The 22,267-nt window shown below is 36.9% G+C and overlaps 1 protein-coding gene across 3 annotated transcripts in view; it reads left to right on the top strand.

The window, feature by feature from the left end:
- COL2A1 (collagen type II alpha 1 chain) overlaps window positions 1–22,267 on the top strand; it is an 88,486-nt gene that overhangs the window by 13,683 nt on the left and 52,536 nt on the right. For all 3 annotated transcript variants that reach the window (XM_039332764.1, XM_039332762.1, XM_039332763.1), the window contains 10 exons: window positions 3,204–3,287; window positions 6,105–6,149; window positions 6,282–6,335; window positions 12,416–12,469; window positions 14,584–14,637; window positions 15,473–15,526; window positions 15,652–15,705; window positions 17,210–17,254; window positions 18,004–18,057; window positions 21,158–21,202. In XM_039332764.1, the coding sequence (XP_039188698.1) occupies window positions 3,204–3,287; window positions 6,105–6,149; window positions 6,282–6,335; window positions 12,416–12,469; window positions 14,584–14,637; window positions 15,473–15,526; window positions 15,652–15,705; window positions 17,210–17,254; window positions 18,004–18,057; window positions 21,158–21,202 (543 nt within the window). The remainder of the gene's footprint in view (window positions 1–3,203; window positions 3,288–6,104; window positions 6,150–6,281; window positions 6,336–12,415; window positions 12,470–14,583; window positions 14,638–15,472; window positions 15,527–15,651; window positions 15,706–17,209; window positions 17,255–18,003; window positions 18,058–21,157; window positions 21,203–22,267) is intronic.

Below are 22,267 nucleotides of genomic sequence, written 5' to 3'. Positions count from 1 at the left end.
GATGAACTGCATGGGTTTTGGTTGAAACATCTAACTGTTATACACCCACTCATTGCCAAGCAATTCAACAATATACTACAAGGAGGAGAAATTGAAAAGTGGCTAACAACTGGGAAAACCTACCTAATAATGAAAAATCCAGCAAAAGGGGCAACACCAGGTAACTACAGGCCAATTACCTGCTTACCAACAACTTTCAAATTACTAACTGGTGTGGTAGCTGATGCAGTACAACAGCATCTAGTTGAAAACAATCTCTTTCCACCTGAGCAGAAAGGAAACCGCCCCAATAGCAGAGGAACAAAAGATCAACTCCTAATAGACAAAATGATCTTGGAAAACTGCAAGAGAAGGAAGACCAACCTGAATGTGGCATGGATTGACTACAAAAAGGCATTTGACTCTCTGCCACATGACTGGATAATCAAGTGCCTAGAAATAACAGGAGTCAGTAGAAACATCAGAAAATTTGTGCAAAGATCGATGGCACAATGGAAGACACAGTTGCAGATCAATGGTGAGAGGCTGGGAGAGGTTAATATCAAGAGAGGAATATTTCAAGGAGATTCATTATCACCATTACTATTTGTTATTGCACTGTTTCCTCTGTCAACAATACTGAATAACTCAGGACATGGCTATCAAACATCAAAAACATCTGCTAGACTATCCCACCTCCTTTACATGGATGATCTGAAGCTGTATGGAAAAACATCATCTGAAATAGAATCGCTGCTCAACACTGTCCGTATATATAGCCAAGATATTGTAATGGAGTTTGGCTTGGACAAATGTGCCACACTTACTATCAAACAAGGAAAAATAGTGAAAACTGAAGGAATCAAGATGCCCCACGAAAATAACATTAAGAGTCTGGATGAGGAAGAGTACTACAAATACTTGGGTATCCTTCAAGCTGACAACATCAAGCACACTGAAGTCAAGAAAAAGATTAGAGGTGAATACATCAAGAGAGTGAAGAAGATCTTAAAATCCAAACTCAATGGAGGAAATACCATAAAGGCAATCAACACCTGGGCAATCCCAGTCATTAGGTACACAGCTGGAATAGTGGACTGGACTCAAGCAGAACTAAAAGCAATGGATAGGCAGACCAGAAAAATAATGACAATGAATCATGCCCTTCATCCACGCAGTGACATTGATAGACTTTATCTACCAAGGCAAATAGGTGGGCGTGGAATGCTACAAGTACATCAGATGGTTGAAGAAGAAAAAATGGCTTTTGAAGAATATCTGAAGAACAATGATGAAGATGCACTGAAATTAGTATATCAGGAAGGCTTACTAACTACTGGAGAGACCAAACTGGCCTACAAGAAAGACCAAATGAAGAACAGAATAGAGGCATGGGAAGACAAAGCACTACATGGCCAATACATTAAAAAAATAGCTGGGAAAGCAGATAATAATAAAACCTGGCAATGGCTAAGAGCAGGAAAATTGAAGAAAGAGACCGAGGGACTAATTCTGGCTGCACAAGACCAAGCCTTAAGGACAAATGCATACAAAGTCAAAATTGAGAAGACAGCAACAGACAGTAAGTGCCGCCTATGCAAAGAAGCTGAAGAAACAGTGGACCACTTGGTAAGCTGTTGCAAGAAGATTGCACAGACTGATTACAAGCAGCGGCATGACAAAGTAGCAACAATGGTGCATTGGAAGATCTGCAAAAAATATCATTTGCCTGTAAGCAAAAACTGGTGGGATCATAAAATAGAGAAAGTCATAGAAAATGATAAAATTAAACTGCTCTGGGACTTCAGAATTCAAACAGACAAGCACCTGCAACATAACACCCCAGACTTAACAATTGTCGATAAGAAAGACAAAAAAGTCTGGATAGTGGACGTGGCAGTGCCTGGAGACAGCAGAATAGAAGAGAAAGAACTGGAGAAGATAACAAAATACAAAGACCTACAAATAGAAATAGAAAGACTGTGGCAAAAGCAAGCAAGGGTAGTACCAATAGTCATAGGCTCCTTGGGTGCAATCCCAAAACAACTGGAGCACCACTTGAACACCATTGGCATTGACAAATTCGCTATTAGTCAATTGCAAAAGGCGGCCTTATTAGGAACTGCTTCCATCCTGCGACGATATCTGTAATACCATCAAACATCCACATCTGCCTATCCCAGGTCCTGGGTAAGGACTCGATAGGTAGACAAAATGCCAAATCCAGTCTGAACATCTGGCTGACTGTGCGATGATCGATAATAATAATAATAATAATAATGTTGGAAGGGACTTTGGAGGTCATCTACTCCAACCCCCTGCTCAGGCAGGAAACCCTATACCATTTCGGACAAATGGCTGTCCAGTTTCTTCTTAAAAACTTCCAGTGTTGGCACATTCACCGCTTTTGATCAAAAACCTGGAGAGTAAAACATAGGAAGAACAGCTGCAGGACTTGGGTTTGGTTAATCTAAAGAAAAGAAGAAATAGGGGAGACATGATAGCAGTATTCCAATATTTAAGATAAGATAACCTTTATTATCATTTTTATACTGTGGGCACAATGGCACACATCAAAAATGAAATTTAGTTGCCCGCTCTCAAAGTGAAACACATACATGCCAGAAAGAAGAGGGGGTCACGTTATTCACCAAAGCACCAGAAGGCAGGACAAGAATCAGTGGTTGGACACCGATCAAAGAGAAGCAACCTGGAATTAAGGAGAAACTTCCTGACAGTGAGGACAATTAACCAATGGACTAGCTTTCCCCCAGAAATCATGGGCACTCCATCACTGGAGATTTTTAAAAAGAGGCTAGACAGTGACTTGTCTGAGATGGTATAGATTCTCCTACTTGAGCAGGAGGCTGGACTAGAAGACCTTCCAGCTCTATTCTATTCTATAATGTTGAACAAACACTTTTGTAGTAGAATAATCAATTACCAAATACAATCCCCCTTTTTCTCCTCAACCTGAATTTTTTTCCAGAAATATCTTCCAATAAAACACCTGCATGAGTTGCAGGGAGAGTAAACATGGAAAAAGAGAGCAAGCTTACCCATTTTTTTCCTTCTGTAATTTGGAAAAGATTGCCCATCAGATATAAAAAAAAAGGTCTGTGCTTTTAAAAGACCTTCTTATATTTCATATGGTACAAGTGTTCTCCATCTAATCACATCATGTTCCACATCTCACTGAAACTATGATCTTTTTGTCTTTGCAGAACTTTGCTGCTCAGATGGCTGGTGGATTTGATGAGAAAGCAGGTGGTGGTGGTGCTCAGATGGGAGTGATGCAAGGCCCTATGGTGAGGATTAGGAAAATTTCTATATTACTTGAATATTCTACTGATTTTATATCGACTTATGGGTCTTGGCCTAATATCCTCCAAAGAATCTAGACTCGAGCGTTGATTTTAGTGAGACTGAAAAAGTTAAGTCATGATGATGGGCAAGGTAGGTCTGATAGGCTGTAGCAGCCTAATTTGACCTAGAGTTCATAATAGTTTTGCATATGCAAATGCATATGAATTCAAAGAGCACATTTTATGTAAAACAATTCAAAAATATTTTAATGTATATTTTGGTGAGAAATATTGGCTTTCTTGTAAGCAAAAGTGGAACAAACAATAAACTTTCTAAGTGGGAAGTAATCACTACTCTAATAAGGTGATCTACATTGATTTCAGAATTGATGTTCAAAAATGGATTTTCAAAATGAAGACTTTCTACAGAAAACAGATCATGCACTTCTTACTGGGCTTAGTGGTGTCACTTGAGCCTGTGATTTCATTGGCCAATCATACTGAAAGGGGTGGGAGGTACTTTCTCTTAAATTGATTAGGTGTAATGTTATCTAAAGATTTATTTTCACTCTGAGGTTCCTAAAGAGTTAAAGATTTCTTATTTTATGGGGGAAGGGGGGGAAGAACTGGGAATTTTAGTCCTGCTCAGCTAAAGAACAGTCTCAAGGGCTGTTTTGGAGTTATGTGGATACAGGATTTTGAGGGTCCAAAAACAGACCCAGTCTGCGTGGATATTCACCTGAAAGAAATAGGTTCTTCATGAGCCAGGAGTGGTTTTCCACTTCTCATCTTTAAGATCCATGCAAGTAAATATTATAATGGAGTGATGGTTCTCTACAAAAGTTGGAACTTTAACAAATATTTTAATTTGCCATTCTCTGACAGTGTGAAGCATTGGCTAGGGCAGGGGTAGGCAACCTTGGCTCTTTGATGACTCATAGACTTCAACTTCTAGAATTCCTGAGTTAGCTATGCTGACTGAGGAATTCTGGGAGTTGAAATCCATGAGTCATCAAAGAGCCGAGGTTGCCTACCCCTGGGCTAGGGAATACAGTATATAACAGCCTATTAAAATCTGTAGAGTAGTTATACTTTGAGCAACTTGGCATATTAAATGCCTATTTTTCTATTAGAAATTATGCATTTTGGGAAACTTCAAATAGATCAGCAAAATTGGTTGGCTATTACAGTATCAGCAAAAGCTGCGTTGGTCATTTTATATTCCAAATTATTTAATTAATTATTTAATTTTAATTTTCACAATGATACAGTCTATGCAGATCTACAAAGCAGATAGATATATTCATTTCCTTCTTTTAAAAAGACATCAAGAGTACTTTGTGCTTGTTTTATTATTATTTAGTCTTATTATTATCCTTTTATTTTGTCTTAAACAAAACTATATTTTCAGAAAAATTATAAATATATAATTTGCAAGGTTGTGCAATTTTTACTCAATTTGACATTAGTAAAGATTCCAAGCAAGTGTATTAAATTAATTTTATGCTGTCAAAAAGAAATATGCCATATTGTGATATGAGCTTTAACCTTAAAATTTTACAAGGTATTCTGCAGATAGCCTTAATTTGAGGAATTAGGTTATTATTTATGCATATATGATTTCTCGATCTTCTCAAGGCGGTCAGTTTGCTTTACAACACTACTTGTTTTTCTTTTGAAAATCAGAAATGGCAGACAAACGTCTGTGTCATATACTTTATCTAGATTGTATCAGCCATTAAGAAATGGTTGATTAACCTTCATGATGCAACCTAATAAATCAAGAACGGTTATGAATCTCTTGATTGAAAATAATTTAAGATTATACCCCCTTTCCATTCATTTCTTTAAATCAAAAGGATCCTATATTTGAAAAACCCCACATTACTAAAGAGAGTTACACTCCTAGTTTAATAATCAGTTAACTAGCACAGGAGCAGGGCAAAATTTAAAGTTGTGAAGTGACTCCATCAAAACCATGACAATACCAATTTTCCTGATATCTCAATCCCAGCAAAAAAAATGGTTTCTTGTCAGAGTGATATTCTATATTGCTTGGAAAGAATTCCATTGCCATAGGATCAATTGGACCTATTGTTTAAAAAGCAAAGACAGAAGAGAGAATCTCCCCTCATTTCCTGTAGAAATCTCTTCAGGCCTTCCATTTTCTGCCTTGGGAGCTCTCCACACTTTCAGATAAAAGTGCCCTGCTCGTTTTTTTTAAAAAAGATTTTCTTAGTTTGCATTATGAGATTACTCAAGAACCTGAGCAGGTTGCTGTAATGTAGAAATGGTTTTAGAAAATAGCTTTAGGCCTTTGTATTTTATTTTTTTTGCCAAAGCTTCTTGAGGGCAAGTGCCCAAATCTTTGAAACAGATGATTATAGGCAGGGAAGTAATAGATAGGGTTGTTACAGGAGCTCCCTCAGTGTTGCCCTTGGATCAAGGGCTGAAGTTATGCAAACAGCTACTGTTCTTCAGGATCCACAAAACTTCCAGCAGGAAATTTCTGCTATTCTGCATTACTTGGCAAGCTGTAAATGAAATTCAGTATAGTCAACATGGACTGTTTCCAAGAGAAGCTCTGTAAGAATGTGTGTGTAAGTGTGTGTGTTTCTTTTTGCCTCAGCATGCCTTCCATAAATAAAAATAGTTCTGTGTGATGCAGAGGGAGAAAGAGAGAATGAAATGAACCAACATTATAGCAACAGCCATGGGTTTAGCCCTGTTCTCAATCAGGCTCAACTGTTCTCTTGTGGTTCAATTATAAAACAACAATATTGATATGATTGTTTTTCCTTTTTTGTTGTTGTTATATAGGGACCAATGGGACCGCGAGGTCCTCCAGGACCATCAGGATCACCTGTGAGTACAGAATCTGACACTTTCCTTAGAGATGATCTTGCATGTCCAGAAAATAATACAGTACAAAAATAGAAGGATTCTTCTTCTATCTTGAGATGATCATTGATAATGCTTCTGCCACCATTTTTTCAGGGCCCTCAAGGATTTCAAGGCAGCCCTGGGGAACCCGGAGAACCTGGTCCTGGGGTGAGTATCCAGGAAGCAGGGTTGTCTTAACCAAAGACAAAACGTGCATGACATTTTCAGCACAAAAGACTGAAAAATTGCTATGTTTTAATTGCCATGTTTACCTGCAGAGATTTCCCTTGAACCTTCAGCCAATAGAAAAACTGATTGAAATATCCAATCTAAGAATCCTTAGAAGGTGTGAGCATCAGGAAAGATAAAAGCACCGTGCCTTTTTCTGTGTTACATATAGCACACTGAGAAATTGGGGATCTTGTTGAGGAGATACAAAAAGGGATCCCTGGTTGAATATGATGGATGCATGGTACAGGTGGTCCTTGACTTAAGATCACAATTGAGTCCAAAATTTCTGTTGCTAAACGAAACAGTTGTAGTTGTAGTTTTGCCCCACTTTACAATCTTTCTTGCCACAGTTGTTAAGTGAATCACTGCAATTGTTAGGTTAAGTAACATGATAAATGAATCTGGCTTCCTCATTGACTTTGCTTGTGAAACGTTCACTAGAAGTGATCACATGAACCCGGGACACTGCAGAGATAAATATGAGTCAGTTGCCATTTTGATCACATGACCTTGGGGATGCTACAACAATCAAAGTTGAAAAATGGTTATTAAGTCACTTTTTTCAGTCCACTTTGAACGGTCACTAAATGAATTATTGTAAGTCAAGGACTACCTGTATACATAAATCCCTTTTTCATCTCTTGTAACACTCTTGGATTCATCAAGTGAAGGAAAGTTAAGAAGTCTGCCCTTTTTAAACACAACTCAGCAAAACCGTTTATTACCTTAATGGTAACACAAGGAGCAATGTACACTTTCAGGAAGAAATGTTCTGTGTTTAACAATTTTTTTTCTCCTGTGTACACTTCTTCTCAATCCTTTCCCTCAGAGCAATCTTCTCCAGTTGCACTAATTTTAATCCTGGGGTCAAAAGAGAGAAATGGGAATACTAATGGAGCATAGGGTGGATGTGTCTTGGAGAGAGAGAATTGGGGATAACCATTCCCACTCTCTAGTTTGTTACTTTGCTCACTTTAGCACCATGAAGCCAACAATTCCATTACAGAAGGTTTGGGGATGTGGATATGCTATTAAAAGAGCAGAGGCTTATTACAGATTTACAGGACCTTAACCCAATCTTTCAGATATTATGAGCCTTGGGACTTTTTAACCACATTCTCCCCATTGATCTATTTGAATATTATAACCATCATTCTTAGTCTATTGTATATTCCTTAATTTTCTCTTCCTCTATTTTCAAATCTGAACAAACATTTATACATTTTAGCACCTGCATGTTCATCATTAGTACACAATTCATTTTCAGATTTATCACATTCTATTCCTGGTGACTTTATATTAAATCTTTCTCTTAATTGTGCATATAGGAACCATTGAAACTAAACCCTCTGACCCTCTTTATATATTATTGGTTTTGCCCACTTTTCTATAATATGTTTCTTGAGATGAGGCCAACAACAGTATTTTGGGCATAATCTAGGTTTGTACCTGTTTGTACTTTGTACTTTCACATTCATATATGGCATTCCCAATATAATTTTTTAACTTCTATATATACTTTAACTTTGTCATATCATAACTAACCATGCCACCCAAGCTTCAGACAATGATCTGCCACATTTAAAAATCTTTTATTTCTTAACAAAAGCCATTCCTGCATTCAAAACAAACAACAGGCAGCAAAATACAGTTTAAATCAGGTCCCAGTCTTTCTCTTTCCTTTCCATCTTGGTGAATGTCTTATTTAACCCTTGTTTTTTTCCGCACCATATAAATCTGGATATGTCTTTTTGTCACTGTTTAAATGATGCATCAAGTCTCAAAACAGATATTGTCTGAAACAAGAACAACATTCCAGGTAACACATTCATTTTTACCACAAAAATTCTTCCCAACAATGAAAATTGTCATTTCCCTCATCTTGATAAATCTTTCTTAACTTCATTCCATGCTTTAATAGAGTTATTTTGAAATAACATACAAATCATGTTAGTTATAGTGATACCCAAATATTTTACTTTTCTCAATCCAAAAACCTGTTTTCACAGACAATTATTTTTGGATTTCATATTCTCTGTCAACATCTTTATTTTTTCTCTATTAATTTTTAATCCAACCAATGTACCTAATTCTCTTAATTTTCTCATTTATACATCTATCCTTCCAAAGGGTTCTCCAAAATTAAAAACAAATCATTGGTGAATGCCTTTAGTTTATAAACTATATAATCTTTTTTTAACTTTCACTCCAGCAACACTCTCATCTTGTCTTATATCTGTATTCAAATTGGGCATCTCTGCCTTTTTGTATATCACCAGACTTGGTCAATTTCTCATTCACAATTATTTGTGGCTTTGTGAAGTATACAGCTATTTCACCTGTGAAATAAAGTTCTCTCTAAAATTCATAACTTCCAAAATTTTAAACAGAAAATTCCAGCTGAAATTATAAAAGGTTTTCTCTGCATCAAAAAATATTAAGGCTGTTTGTTTTTCATTGTGTTGCTCAAGTACTCTTAATACATTAAGAACATTTTTAATGTTATCTTCTAATTGCCACATTGATCTTCATGGATAATGTAGAACATTTTCAGTCTTTCAGCTAAAATTATGAATATCTCATAATCGTTATTCAGTAATGATATTGGCCTATAATTTTTTTGGCAAAGCCAAATCCTATCCTTCTTTAGGAATCACTGTTACGGTATATATGTCCTTGTCCAACTATCCAGTTTCTTTCTAGTATCTAAAATGGCATCATTTTTTGCAAAGGTAATAAAAACTCATCCTCAAAATAATTATAACAAGCCTATGATCCATCTGGTCTATCTGGTTATATCTTTATTTGTCTTCTTTATAGCATCACAAATTTCCCTTATTGTTATTGGTCCTATCACCGTTTGTCTTCGGGCATTTGTTGACTTGGTAGATTTTGTTTACATCTGTCCTTGCAAATTAAATTTTTTGTCTCTTAGATAACTTTGTATAGGACTGCACTGATGAAATTTTCTTTCAATACTTACACTATTGATCACCATAATTTTCTCATTCTGTGATTTTAATATTTTTTTTCCTTTTCCTTTCTCAGGAATTTTGCTGAGTCAAAATTCCTTTGTGTAACCAACATTCCATTTTATTTCCCCTCTCTCACATAATTAACATAGAAAGCTGACACTGTAGGAGTTTAATTTGCTATGGGATATTTTTCTCTCTCTAGAGATCTCATTAGTTTATTCTCTTTTATATATTTAGAATTATTGTATAATTTCTTGTCTTTTTTATTCAGTTTATTACTCTGTCATATAAATTATCCTTTTGTGAATGCTTTGCAGTTTTTGATTCTTTTGAGCTTGAAGTTTTATTTCATATACTTTATTATATTTTTATGCCTGGATATTATTTACTGTGGCATATTTTAAACAATTATACTTTTTTTACTGTCCCAGTAATTAAAATAAGCATCTACTGCTTTATCAACTAAACTATTGCACTATGGGCAGGAGGAGAGGGTCATGACAGTATGATATACAGGTTATCAGAAAGGTTTGGGCATTTCCACACAAATGTATTTGCATCCCTTCTAGATTAGCTTGACTTCTAGGCAATCCCATGTCTTTGGCAGGTGAGCCAATTCATGGCTAGTTTCAACTACTGTATAAAAGGAACCATTCAAAGGCCAGTTTCCAGATGGAAATGCTTGGTATTGAGGACAGGCCATCCCCACGTTGGAGTGAACTCTTGCCACTACTGTACCTTCACTGAGCTCTTGACTTCCAGCTAGCACAGAATATCCTGAGAAGAGAATGTTGGCGTAACAATTTCATTGATCTCACAGCTTGCCCAAAATGAATAGGGTTGAAAGTGACAATACTTGATCTTTTCTCTTAGGCAGCATTCCAACTGCCTGCAAAGGCCTTCAGTCTGATAGGTTCTTCTTTCCTTCCTTTAAAGAGGGGATGAGTGGATTTTTATTTTTTGTCATTGTTGTTGTTAAACCTGTAGCTGTGTGGGGAGGAGCAACTATTTTCTTTCCATATTCTCAACATTTCTAAGTTGGCAGAATTCAAAGACAATTTTCAAGTCATGTACAGATCACTTTGAGGGATCAGGGATGGGAAGTAGCAACAATGTGGAAATATCGTTTAGTCATTAGCTTATCTCACCTGGCTTTTTAAAAATCAGTTTCCTAGTTTGTGATTATGTGTGTTCTGTTTAAAGAATGCCTGAACAAATCCAATAGGTGACAATTCTTGAGACCTATGGTTTGCTGCCGATGGTCACATATATTCAAAGAAGTAGCAGAAAGTTTATGTATAAAGATCAGTGGGCTTATATATTCCTTATATTATGAACACAAAGTGAATTTCCTGCATGGATTGATCTGGGCTCAGATTACTGGTAGGACAGAAATTGTTGATCCAGATGGAAGTGGTTAAGGTGTCTTTTTTCTTTGGATCAAGGTGAGGAAGATATCAATAGAGAAGAAACTAGGAATAGAAAATGAGGACTTGTGGTTTGAGTCTGGTATGAATACATTGGCACACTGTGAAACTACTTGATATTGTCACTGTCAGTTGCCTCTATGAATAAGATTTTGAAGGCTCATGTGGGATGTTGATGGACATCTCTATTAATAGCCACTGAGATGGAATTGTTTGGGAAATTACAAATAAGTTCTCATTTCTTCGGAAAATATACAATCCTGCAAATATATGAGGGCAATATTATAGTTTTGTTATGCACATGAAAATAATTTCAGGGTAGGATAATACCCTTAATAATGGATCTACTGCTGGAAATGGAAGTCTCGCGTACCATTTTTGCTGCAAACTCACTTAATCAGAAAGAGCTCTGAGACCTCAGGAAAAGCTTCAGAGGCCCATAACTTTGCTTTATTGATTTTAGAAACATGGTTTCAACTTTTATTGGTTTGCTTCAGATAGTTTTTTGAGGAAGATATCTGATTTGCTGGTTCTTAATTGTTAATCTTTGTACTATTATTTCATTGGCAAAAAATTAGAGGTGCTTTATGTGTGAACAATCTCCAATGGGTTTTTATTGAAGGCTGCTGTGAGATATGTTTGGGCTTGTATAAATTTCATATATACTGTAAATCATTTATATTTTATACTATACCTGTTTATACTAGTTATCTTAGTATGTGATTAAATTTGCTTATTAACACCCCCAGTAATAAATTGAAAGAAATATCAATTTAAAGCAGAACTAAGAAGGATTATGAAATGCATGAAGCTGTGATCCAATTCCTAAAATGATCCTTATTTATTATTATGGTTGATCGCAAAATTAGCCAGATGTTTAGACTGGATTTAACTTTTTTATCTATCTCTTGAATCCTCCCCAAGGACCTGGAACAGCCAGATGTTGTTTGAGAGTATTGGTGGTGTAACTGAAGTACTGTACCATTTATTAGTGGCTTTCAGGAATACAACTGACCATTGTTGGTGCACCTTTACAACATCACATCTTTACATCTACCATACATTAATTTAAAATGTTGCTTTGTCTTCCCTAAATGTGACTACTCTTCTTTTTAAAGTAATTAAAATTTGTGGTCATTACTATTATTGAACTACACATTGTCTACAAATTAATCTTTATCTGACTTTATCTATCATGAATCTCCCACTGTTTGCTTTCAGTGAATAACCCCAGGGTCTGTATTACAGCAAATAATGTTTTTACTTTTCCACACAAACATTCCTCTATGGTATCCCTCTTACTAAGCAGTTGTACTGTGATAAACTAAACTGCCGGAGAACATAGGCGATTCCTTGTTAATACACACGGTAGACATATTTTCACTTGGTATTGGAAAAGATATTTTCCAGGAAATCAATGCTTAAATCCCTGAGTCAGGACTTGGGAAGTCCTCAGCTGAGGCAGAATTTGAACCCACCTTACGTTGAGTTTAATATTCAAGGAATTTGGATGTCTCATTTGTTGCTCAATGCCATACCAAATCTAGAGAGTGTCATTACAACCCCTTATTTTATATTTCATTCTTCTCAGTTATATGTTTCCTTTATCTTCTAGGGTGCAATGGGTCCCCGTGGGCCACCTGGACCGCCCGGAAAACCAGGAGAGGATGTGAGCATTATTTTCTTAACATCCCAAAAATAGAGTCGGCATAGGTGAATCAGCTTAGGTGAAGGAGTTTGCTAGAAATGTTATGTTAAAATGTTTACTTAAAGATTATATTTTGATGTTTATGTTAATTACCTTACACCAATAAGTCATTTGTTCTCAGAAGGGAGATGTGAATTCTAATATAACTATGCTGAAGAGGAAGGTGTTTGTAGAGTTGACAGAACCCAAGATTTACAGAGGTATACCATTTAAAAGAAAGAATGAATTGTTGCATCACAACTCACTGAGAACCGAATTGCAGAATAACAGAGTTGGAAGATTACATTAGATACGGTAACCTTTATTTCATTTTTTCCCCCTATGGGCACAACAGCACACATTAAAAATGAAATTTAGTTGCTTGCTCTCAAAGTGTACACATACATAACACACATTTAAAACATACTATATACTACATATGTATAAACCTACACCCTTACATATAAGCAGGGCTTTTTTCCTCATAAAACGCCCAGAACAGAGTTCCGGCACTTTTTTTGGATGGAACCTTATATAGGGTATGCAAGGCGGGTTATATAACGTGTGTGAGTTCCGGCACCTTTTTTTTTTTTTTTTTTAGAAAAAAAGCACTGCATATAAGTAACATATAAATATTAATCACTGTCCATCTTGAATACATAAGAGAAGGAGGAAGCTTTAGGGTTCACAAGGTTAATACTGTATGGAACAAAGCTGTGACTGAATCTTGGAGACCTTGAAGGTCTTCTGATCCAACCCCCTGCCCAGACAGGAGACGCTATATTATTCCAGACAAATGGCTGACAAACTCTTCTTAAAAACCTCCAGTGTTGGAGCACCCACAACGTCTGGAAGCAAGCCGTTCCACTGATTAATTGTTCTCGCTCTCAGGAAATGTCTCCTTTCTACACAGGATCTCTTTCTATCCGTTACCTTTTGTCCTGTCTTCAGGTGCTTTGGAGAATAGGCTGACCCCTTCTTCTCTGTGACAGCCTTTCAGATATTGGAAGACTGCTACCATGCCATCCCTAGTCCTTCTCTTTGTTAGACTAAACATATCCAGTTCCCACGGCCATTCATTAACTGAGCATGCTTAGTGCCTGATCAACTGTTGAGAAGAAAAACAAACGGGAAAGCTAAAAGCTAGAGAAGAATGAAGTAGAAAGGGACATGACTGCCCCTCCCCCCCAGGCAGGAATACCCCACATAGCCCTATTTTGTTCCAGATTCTGTTTGTCAGTCATACATACAGTAGATAAGATAAGATGACCCTTATTGTCATTATTTTTTTACTATGGGCACATTGGCACACATTAAACATGAAATTTAGTTGCTTGCTCTCAAAGGTATACACATACATAACACACATTTAAATATGCTATATTCAACGTATGTATAAACCTTCACCCTTACATATAAATAACATATAAATATTAATCACTGACCATCTTGAATACATTACGGAAAGAGGAAGCTTTAGAGTTCACAAGGTTAACACTGTATGGAACGAAACTACAACTGAATCTGTCTGCTTCGGATACCACAAAGCCTCCTCCCAGAAGGTAACAAGGAAACAGGTCATGAAGAGGATGCGTAGTGTCCCAGTACATACACAGGAACACTCATACTATGGAATGGACATTTAGAATATCCCAGTCACCTAACCCTGAGCTAGACAATTCCATGGCATTCAGCTGCTTCTGAACATACATTTTTAGGAATGAACTGTTAAGCGTATACAAAATGAAAATATCCAGCCAAAACATTATACTGATGATGGTCTAAGTTTAGATCTGTTTCATTTAAAAATGGTACCTTATCTAATTTTGGGGCTCATGAGAAGGAGACAGAAAAGCCAAAGCTGATCTGATTCTTCTGTATTTCTCTTTGTACAAGAAAAAACACATCCCATACTTTAAAAAATAAAGATGTCCTTTTGTGTTTGCAGAGTTTTGATGATAGAATGCTGGACTTTATCATAGGTCAGGCCCAACCCAGCACAGTCTTGATGATGTCTTATCCTCTTGTTTGTTGATATATTTTGTGTAAATGGGATCCTTCCTAAATAAAATTGCATCCACTTTGTGTTTTTTCAGGGTGAAGCAGGCAAACCTGGCAAGTCAGGAGAGCGTGGATTACCTGGATCTCAGGTATGGCCATGCCCTCCATATAGCAATAGCACTTAGACTTGTATACCACTTCATAGTGCTTTATAGCCCTCTCTAAGTGGTTTGCAGTATCAGCATATTGCCCCCAAACAATCTGGGTCCTCATTTTACCGACCTTGGAAGGATGGAAGGCTGAGTCAACCTTGAACCAAAGAGGATTGAACTGCCAAACTGCTGGCAGCTGGCAATCAGCAGAATTAGCCTGCAGTACTGCATTCTAACCACTGTGCCACCACTGCTCCATATCAGTACAGATTGCTACAATCATCCAATTTTATCTTACAGGTTATAAGAGGCACAGTATAAAATTATAGTGTTTGGGGCCAAAGTGTCTTTCTTTTCTCTTCCTGGTGACAGGCTGAAACATGCAACCTTCATAATGCTAAGTGGGCAGGAAGGATATCCTGCTTTTTGGGTACTTTTATTGCTGAATTGTAATTCTGTATATCCTAAAGGGAAAAGACTGGTATTAAATCAGGATACTGAAAGGAGGAAGTAAATAACAGGGAGCAAGCAAAATATTCTTGTCTTCCCTTTAATGAAGAAGATAATCAGATTGAGAAGGAAATGAACGGTTATAAAGGCTATTTCTTGACAGGCTTTGTTTTGTTTTCTTCTATTACAACAAACATCTGTGGGTCCAACTGATCTACATTCTATGTAATATGACTATCAAAAACCTAGTTTTTTCTTTAGCTTTTGCAGATATTGTAGTTTTTATCTGTTATGAAGTTACCAGTATTGTAGGAATTGTTGCATTTATGTTTTAAAAAACGTGTCTATTTTTTTAACCAATTAATTTCTCATTTAAATTTAGGGTGCTCGAGGTTTCCCTGGGACCCCAGGCCTTCCTGGTGTCAAAGGCCACAGAGTAAGTTTGTATTTTGTAGATGAGATTTTTAAATTTTTATTTAATTCATAATTGATCCATATGCTTCTCTCTCTCTCTCTCTCTCTCTCTCTCTCTCCCTCCCTCCCTCCCTCCCTCCCTCCTAGGGATATCCTGGTTTAGATGGCTCTAAAGGAGAAGCTGGTGCTCTAGGTGCTAAGGTACGACCTGAAACTCCTATTTAAGATGTGATTGGTGAAAAGCCTGCTATTTTTAGCACATTGTTACATTTACATTTATTTTATTCATCTCCCACACACTCTGAAATATTAAATTATAATTACCAATTCCTACTTTTTAAAGGGAAGCTTCAATAACATTAAATCCAATGGTTGCAGGCTGGAGAAGTAAAATTAACCATTCCTAGATTGAAATTGATTTGATATAAATGAATTTTGCTAGTCTAGATATTTTTTGCTAGTCTAGATATTTTTTTCAAGGAAGTTACAGAAGGGAACAGAAACAGTTATTGTAGTTGATAGAAGAGAGAAACACTCCCTGTTAAAATGGTGCTGATTTCTACTGATAGTACATTCAGATACTAAACAATGGGATTGTACTTTTGAAGACTGCTAATCAACCCTACTTGTATAAAAACATTTTTAAAAGAAATGCAAAAGAAACAGCAAAAAACTGTTATTTGAAAACAGTTAAATCATGATTATATTAATTATGATCATATTAATACAGTGCATACTCATGTGTATTATTTTAAGACCACCAATTGCTGTTCCTTTTGCTAACTTCTATGATGCCACTTGCATTATGATATCTCTAGCCCTCCTAGTTGACAGTTGATACTCATTTCACCACTTATCCAAAATAACTCTCAGGCTCCAAAAACCAAGAAAAACATGCTGAGTTTCTTCTAAGCAGTTTCCTTTATTGTTCCTCACCCACAGAAATCTCGCCAAAATAAAGGAAATTATTTGCCTCATTAAAAACATCCTCTGAGAACTTAAAAGGAGGAGCTGTCTTGACCAACCAAACTGTGTTGTCTCTTTGCTCTTCTGAAATGTAAACTCTCCCTTCAGGGAATCCAGACCACATTCCCACCTCAGTAACTTCCAGGTCTAGAAAACTGGAGTTCATTTGCAGTGAGAGAATTGACCTCAGGTAGCCCTTGTTTGGCAATTGCCTCGTTTAGATTCCATTCACAGTTCTGACTGTGATGAAAAAGTAACCTTGAAGCCAAGATTCACATTTACAATCTTCAGAAGCCTGTAAAGCAAAGGAAAGCTGAAATAAGATAAGCACAATCGTGGTTTCACTTAGCAACTGCTTTGCTTAATGACTGAGTTGTAGGCCCCAATTATGATCACTAAAGACAACTACCTGTACTGCTTGAAGAGTGATTAAGTATCATAAAAACATGGCTAACTTGATACCAAGCTTTTGATAGGAGCTGGACTAACCTCTTACAGAATCCAATAGCTCTAGGGCATCTAGTGATGATGTGTTGAAATGCCCAGCCTTCCTTTAGCTATTGATGTGTTTTCCATGCTTGTGAATTGCCCTCTGATGTTCACTTGATGTGAAAGGCAATAATGATTTTGCATCTGAGGCTAACCAAGATGTCCCAATCTATTTTGCATATTCTTGGACTATTTGATGACACAAATCTCTAATAATAGTTTAGTTACCATTGGGTTTTTTTCCCTCTAGGGTGAATCTGGATCTTCTGGGGAGAATGGTTCTCCTGGTCCCATGGTGAGGATGTATTGCTCAGTTATTTTTAATCATTATCACAACACTAACATTGGTCACTGTCCATATATAATTATCTATAGTATACCTTGTCCATCTACATATCCCTTCTTTGCCTCCTTTAATGCAAATAGACTGCATTTACATTTTGTGTTCCATGGAATCTAGATGACACAGTGTAAAGTTCTCACGTAAAGAGGTCTCCTACTTTTTACATAGGATGCACTGTATCGATCATGGTAAATGCATATACACAAATAATAGGGTCTTAATAATATTCAGATCTCTCTCACTACATCCCTTGCTTGTATATCCTAGCAGGCATTTCATCTGTGAATGATTATTATTTTTTATCGCCATGGCAGATTCACATCACATTTCAATTAAAACAAAAGATAATGCAAAATACAAAATACAAAATCTAAAATATTATAAACTTATGTCTAGAGTACAGATATAATTTTTTGCTTCATTTGTCACAGCCAGGAAATCAGCAAAATCTCCATTATAAGCTCTATTTTGGCACTCTGTCACTATATGTTGGATAGTTTGTTTTTTGGCAAACTATCACAATTTGGTGATGGTATAGACTAGAGGGTGTCTGCACATCTACCATGGCCAGTGTGAATTCTGTTCAGGTTGGTGAACTATAAGATAAAACACATGGGCTACTAGTTTTCAGAAGATAGCTCTCTTGAAGGACAGTAGAATTGTAATACCTTTTAAACTTTTGCCTCTATTTTATTTCTTAGGGTCCCCGTGGCCTGCCAGGTGAAAGAGGACGTCCTGGCCCATCTGGTGCTGCTGTAAGTATGAGCATAGTTTAAATGTTACAAATCTTGCCACCTTGACATGTTCTTGAGTGTTTTTTACATCTACAGAGTGCATACATGCATCCATGCCTTCAGCAGAAAATCCCTCCCCTCTTTGCAATCACCATCTCATTCACTGTGGCCAATTCAGTGTAAACAATGAAGCAAAATTAATGCAGTACTATCGTGGCTGTGCATGCAAAGCACATATACTTTTTAATGTACCTTTAGGATACAGTAAATGGTAGCATTTACTGTGCCACAAATAGTGAAACTGTACAAAAGCAGTGTTAATTAAAGGGAAACATTTCTGTAGAAAACAGCTTTAATTATCTTGTGGTCTGGACCTCAAATATAGAATTAAATTTTGTGCTAAACCTGTCCTGGGCACCTTCTATATGTGTGGACCAAATTCTCAGAAATGATTGTGCTGTTTAGAAAAGACTTCGGAAGTTGATCAGACTGAGGAATGTTGTAGTAAAAGAAAAGCCAATGCATTATAGGTCTTCCCACCTCTTCCTTCCCTTTTTCTTCCCCCACCTGCTTCTCCTTAAGTATCATACACTGAAAGGTTATGGAAGCAGCAGGTAGCAAGGGTTGCCTTTTGAAGTATAGCTTTTAGGTCAGGGGTAGGCAACCTTGGCTCTTTTATGACTCGTGGACTTCAATTCCCAGAATTCCTGAGCCAGCCATGCCTACCCCTGTTCTAGGTTAATGCTTCTAGAAGCAATTTCCGGGGAGGCAGGAGAATATAGTCAACAGCATTTTAACTTGGTATAAAACAATGTGTCTGCATTGTTTAACCTCAAGGCTTATAGGATTAGTAGAGAGCCAGTTTGTGTAGTGGTTAAGGCATCAGGCTACAAACTGGGAGGCCATGAGTTCTAGTTCTGCCTTAGGCATGAAGCCAGCTGAATGGGCCAACCACTTTCTTTCAGGCCTAGGAAGGAGGCAAGTGCAAAAGACCTTTCCAAGAAAACTGCTGGGACTTGTCCAGGCAGTCAGTAGGAGTCAACACTGACTCAAAGGCACAAAAGTTATTGTTGACTGCCTTTGCAGGCTCAGGACACAACAGTTATATAATCATGAATTAACACATTGATTGGACAATAGGAAGGGTTTCTCTGTAGCAAAGCTACTGGAACAGACCTATTCTATATATTTGCTTATTTTGTTCTTGAAGTGTACTGCAGGTATAATGCAAAACAAAGCTGAGTTTCAGGTACAGATATTTTTACAGAACTCTAAGTTAAATAATCTATCCCGTTGGTCCATGTCACAGCTCAAAACATGTGATTCTTCATATGTCATTGTACTAACTAAACATTGCATGAAATCTGTTTTGGCTTTTTGTTGCCACATGGTAAAATTTCTCTAAGGGCTATTTCTGGTCCAGATTCCAGACTGTTTATTTGTAGGAATTTGAAATGTTGAAGAAATTAAGGAGCTGAAGTAATTAAGTTACTCAACAGTAGTAAGTCCAGATTTCCAGTAGTAGGAAACAGTAGGATTTACTGTTTCCTATTACCAAATTTAAATCCATCATATTGAAGAGATGTAAGAAATTGTGGGAAAGTGAGGGACAAGATACATGGTTTATCTGAGAATAGGTGAGTCCAGATTTGAGAGATGTGAGGGGGGGGGGGAAGAGATTTTGTTTTTACTGACTGACTACAATATATTTGAGGGTGGAAAGTGACTCTTGAAAACCTACCCTGTTTTTACCTCAAAATAGTGTTAAATATATTTTCCTGAAATCTATGTCATTTTTGTTTCCTTGGTTTTGCCAGCTACATGAAGCTTGGCAACAGGAAGGTAATTTCCTGGTGACTATTTTGTCATCACTGTAGTTTTGTTAAATTTCTTATCGCTTACCAAATACAGTTTGCATTTATAGCGCAGGAAAAAAAACAAGTTTTTTTAACAAACAACAACAAACATAGGTGAATATAAACTTTTGAAAGAGAAAGCAAATTATGTATTCAAATTATAAACTTGGGGATGTTTAAAAGAGGTTTTAATTAGCTGAAGCAAATAATTCAATAAGATGTTTTGTTTGCAATTGAGTGATCCTCTGGATTTGCTTATTGAAACCACAAAATGGTCCCTCAAAAGCTCTTCTGAGTTACCTGATGCTTTATCCTTTAAGGAGTTATGTTTGCACAAATTTAGTTTTTTTTAAGCTATAATTAAAGGAAGGCATGTGAAGGAGGCATGTTTTTTGTTTTGCTTTAAGTCCTTTGATGGCACCCCGTTGAAGGGTTTGGATTTTGCTGACAACAGTCACATGACCCTTTGGCCTCACTTTCCATTTGTTTTCCTGGCCCATTGCCTGGGATAGGAGCAACTAGGCCAAGCAATTAGTTTTTAGTTACAGGAGGGCAGGAATGTCAACCCATTAGCTGCTGAGAAGGACTCCTCACAAGAGGCCCTGCTCAGGATCTGTGAGATTAGAACTACAGACCTGTAAAGTACAATCTTTTCTAAAACCTGTTGTTCAAAGAATAGCCATAGATATGACTCAGTTGTCCTAAATTGAAGGATGTTGTTGTTTCCCATGATTTTTTTCAAAGCTGGTAGATCTTCCCTTTTCTCTTGTGAACCAAAGACATAGATGATTAAAAACCAGAGTCTTTTCTAGAAGGGTTAGGAGAGTTATATAGAACTGTTAGCATATCTAAATTGAAGTTTAAAGAAAACTAATTTAGACCTTTTTATTCCAGCTGTTGCGTGCCTCGAAAAACTGGGTAGTTGTAGGAGTGAGCCTCCAAGGTCTTTTCATTGCTTGTATTCTCATGAGCATGTACCTTCTCACATGCTCCATTTTGCCCCATGAGTAAGAGCAGTATGCGAGGAGATTTCTACTCATGTAATAGCTTTCCTCTTCCCTTTTATCCTCCTTGGCTTCCTTGCATGCCCCCGACTGTCCAGAGTAGATGTTAGTGTACTGATGGAGAACAAGGGAGGAGGACTCTTATTAGACAACTAAAGGTTTGCTCAGAATTTTAAATCCATTTGGCAGCAAAACTCCAAACATAACAGTACTACTATACGATGAAGTATACTTTTCTGAGTCAGTATTTTGTTCACACAGGGTGCTCGTGGTAATGATGGTCTCCCTGGTCCAGCTGGTCCACCGGTAAGTAATTAAATATTTTCATTTTTCCCCTTCTGGAAAATGATCATGGGATTAGATATATTGTTATTATAATATGAAATAACTTTTTTAAAAAATAAACTCCTCTCCTCAGTTATACTGGTCATTACATAGTAAACAACATTATATAATAAAACTTATCTTCTATATCAAAGACTGCAAGATGAAAGCTTTGCAAAAAGAGGAAAAAAATAAGGTGATATTTATAAGACAAAAATAATAATAACATTTTCATAATAACAGCAATAATGATAATAGGTGCCTTGGGTATAATGCCAAAACACATAGAGCACCCTTTGAACACCATCAAAATTACCATCAGTCAATTGCAAAAGGCAGCTTTAGTCAGAACAGCTTACATCCTGCAACATTACCTTTAATACCATCAAAATCAACATCTGCCTATCCTAGGTCCTTGGGAAGGACTCAGTAGGTGGATAAAAATGCCAAATCCAATCTGAATATCTGGCTGACTGTGTGACAAACCATAATGATTATTAAAGGAACAGGGAAACCAATTCTGAAGCATATATCTGTCACACAAATTGTGAAAGCAGAAGGAAACAGAAGCTGCTCTCCCAGAACAAGAGACTCTTGCACACTGATTGATGATATAGTTAGAGAAGGAGAAGAGCCTGCAAAAATGGTGTAGGGAGTCAGAGTAGGGTAAGGTTGAACAAGAATAGGTATCCACAAGGATATCAAAATCTGTAAAATAGTAGATATGGCATTGCAATTCAAGGCCTGCCCCTTTTATATATGCATGATGCAACATTGTGCCTATTATTGTGTCACACACACACATACACACACACACACACACACACACACACACACACACACGTACACCAGGGGACACTGCAGCTAATAAGAACTAGAATTGGGATGTGAGGAGATGGAGAACTATTGTAGATATCTGAGGAAGATGCCTTATGGTCAAAGTAACAACGATTTGGGCATTTTCCTTTTGAACGGACACAACAGGACTAAGGAATATTAAAGAATATTAAGGCAAGCTGCAAAGAACAAGATTGCTCTAACAAAGAT

This window comes from Crotalus tigris, unplaced genomic scaffold (assembly GCF_016545835.1).
Source record: "Crotalus tigris isolate CLP2741 ecotype Arizona unplaced genomic scaffold, ASM1654583v1 scf7180000024462.759394, whole genome shotgun sequence".
Classification (NCBI taxonomy): Eukaryota; Metazoa; Chordata; class Lepidosauria; order Squamata; family Viperidae; genus Crotalus; species Crotalus tigris.
This window is presented reverse-complemented; position numbering and strand designations above follow the sequence as displayed.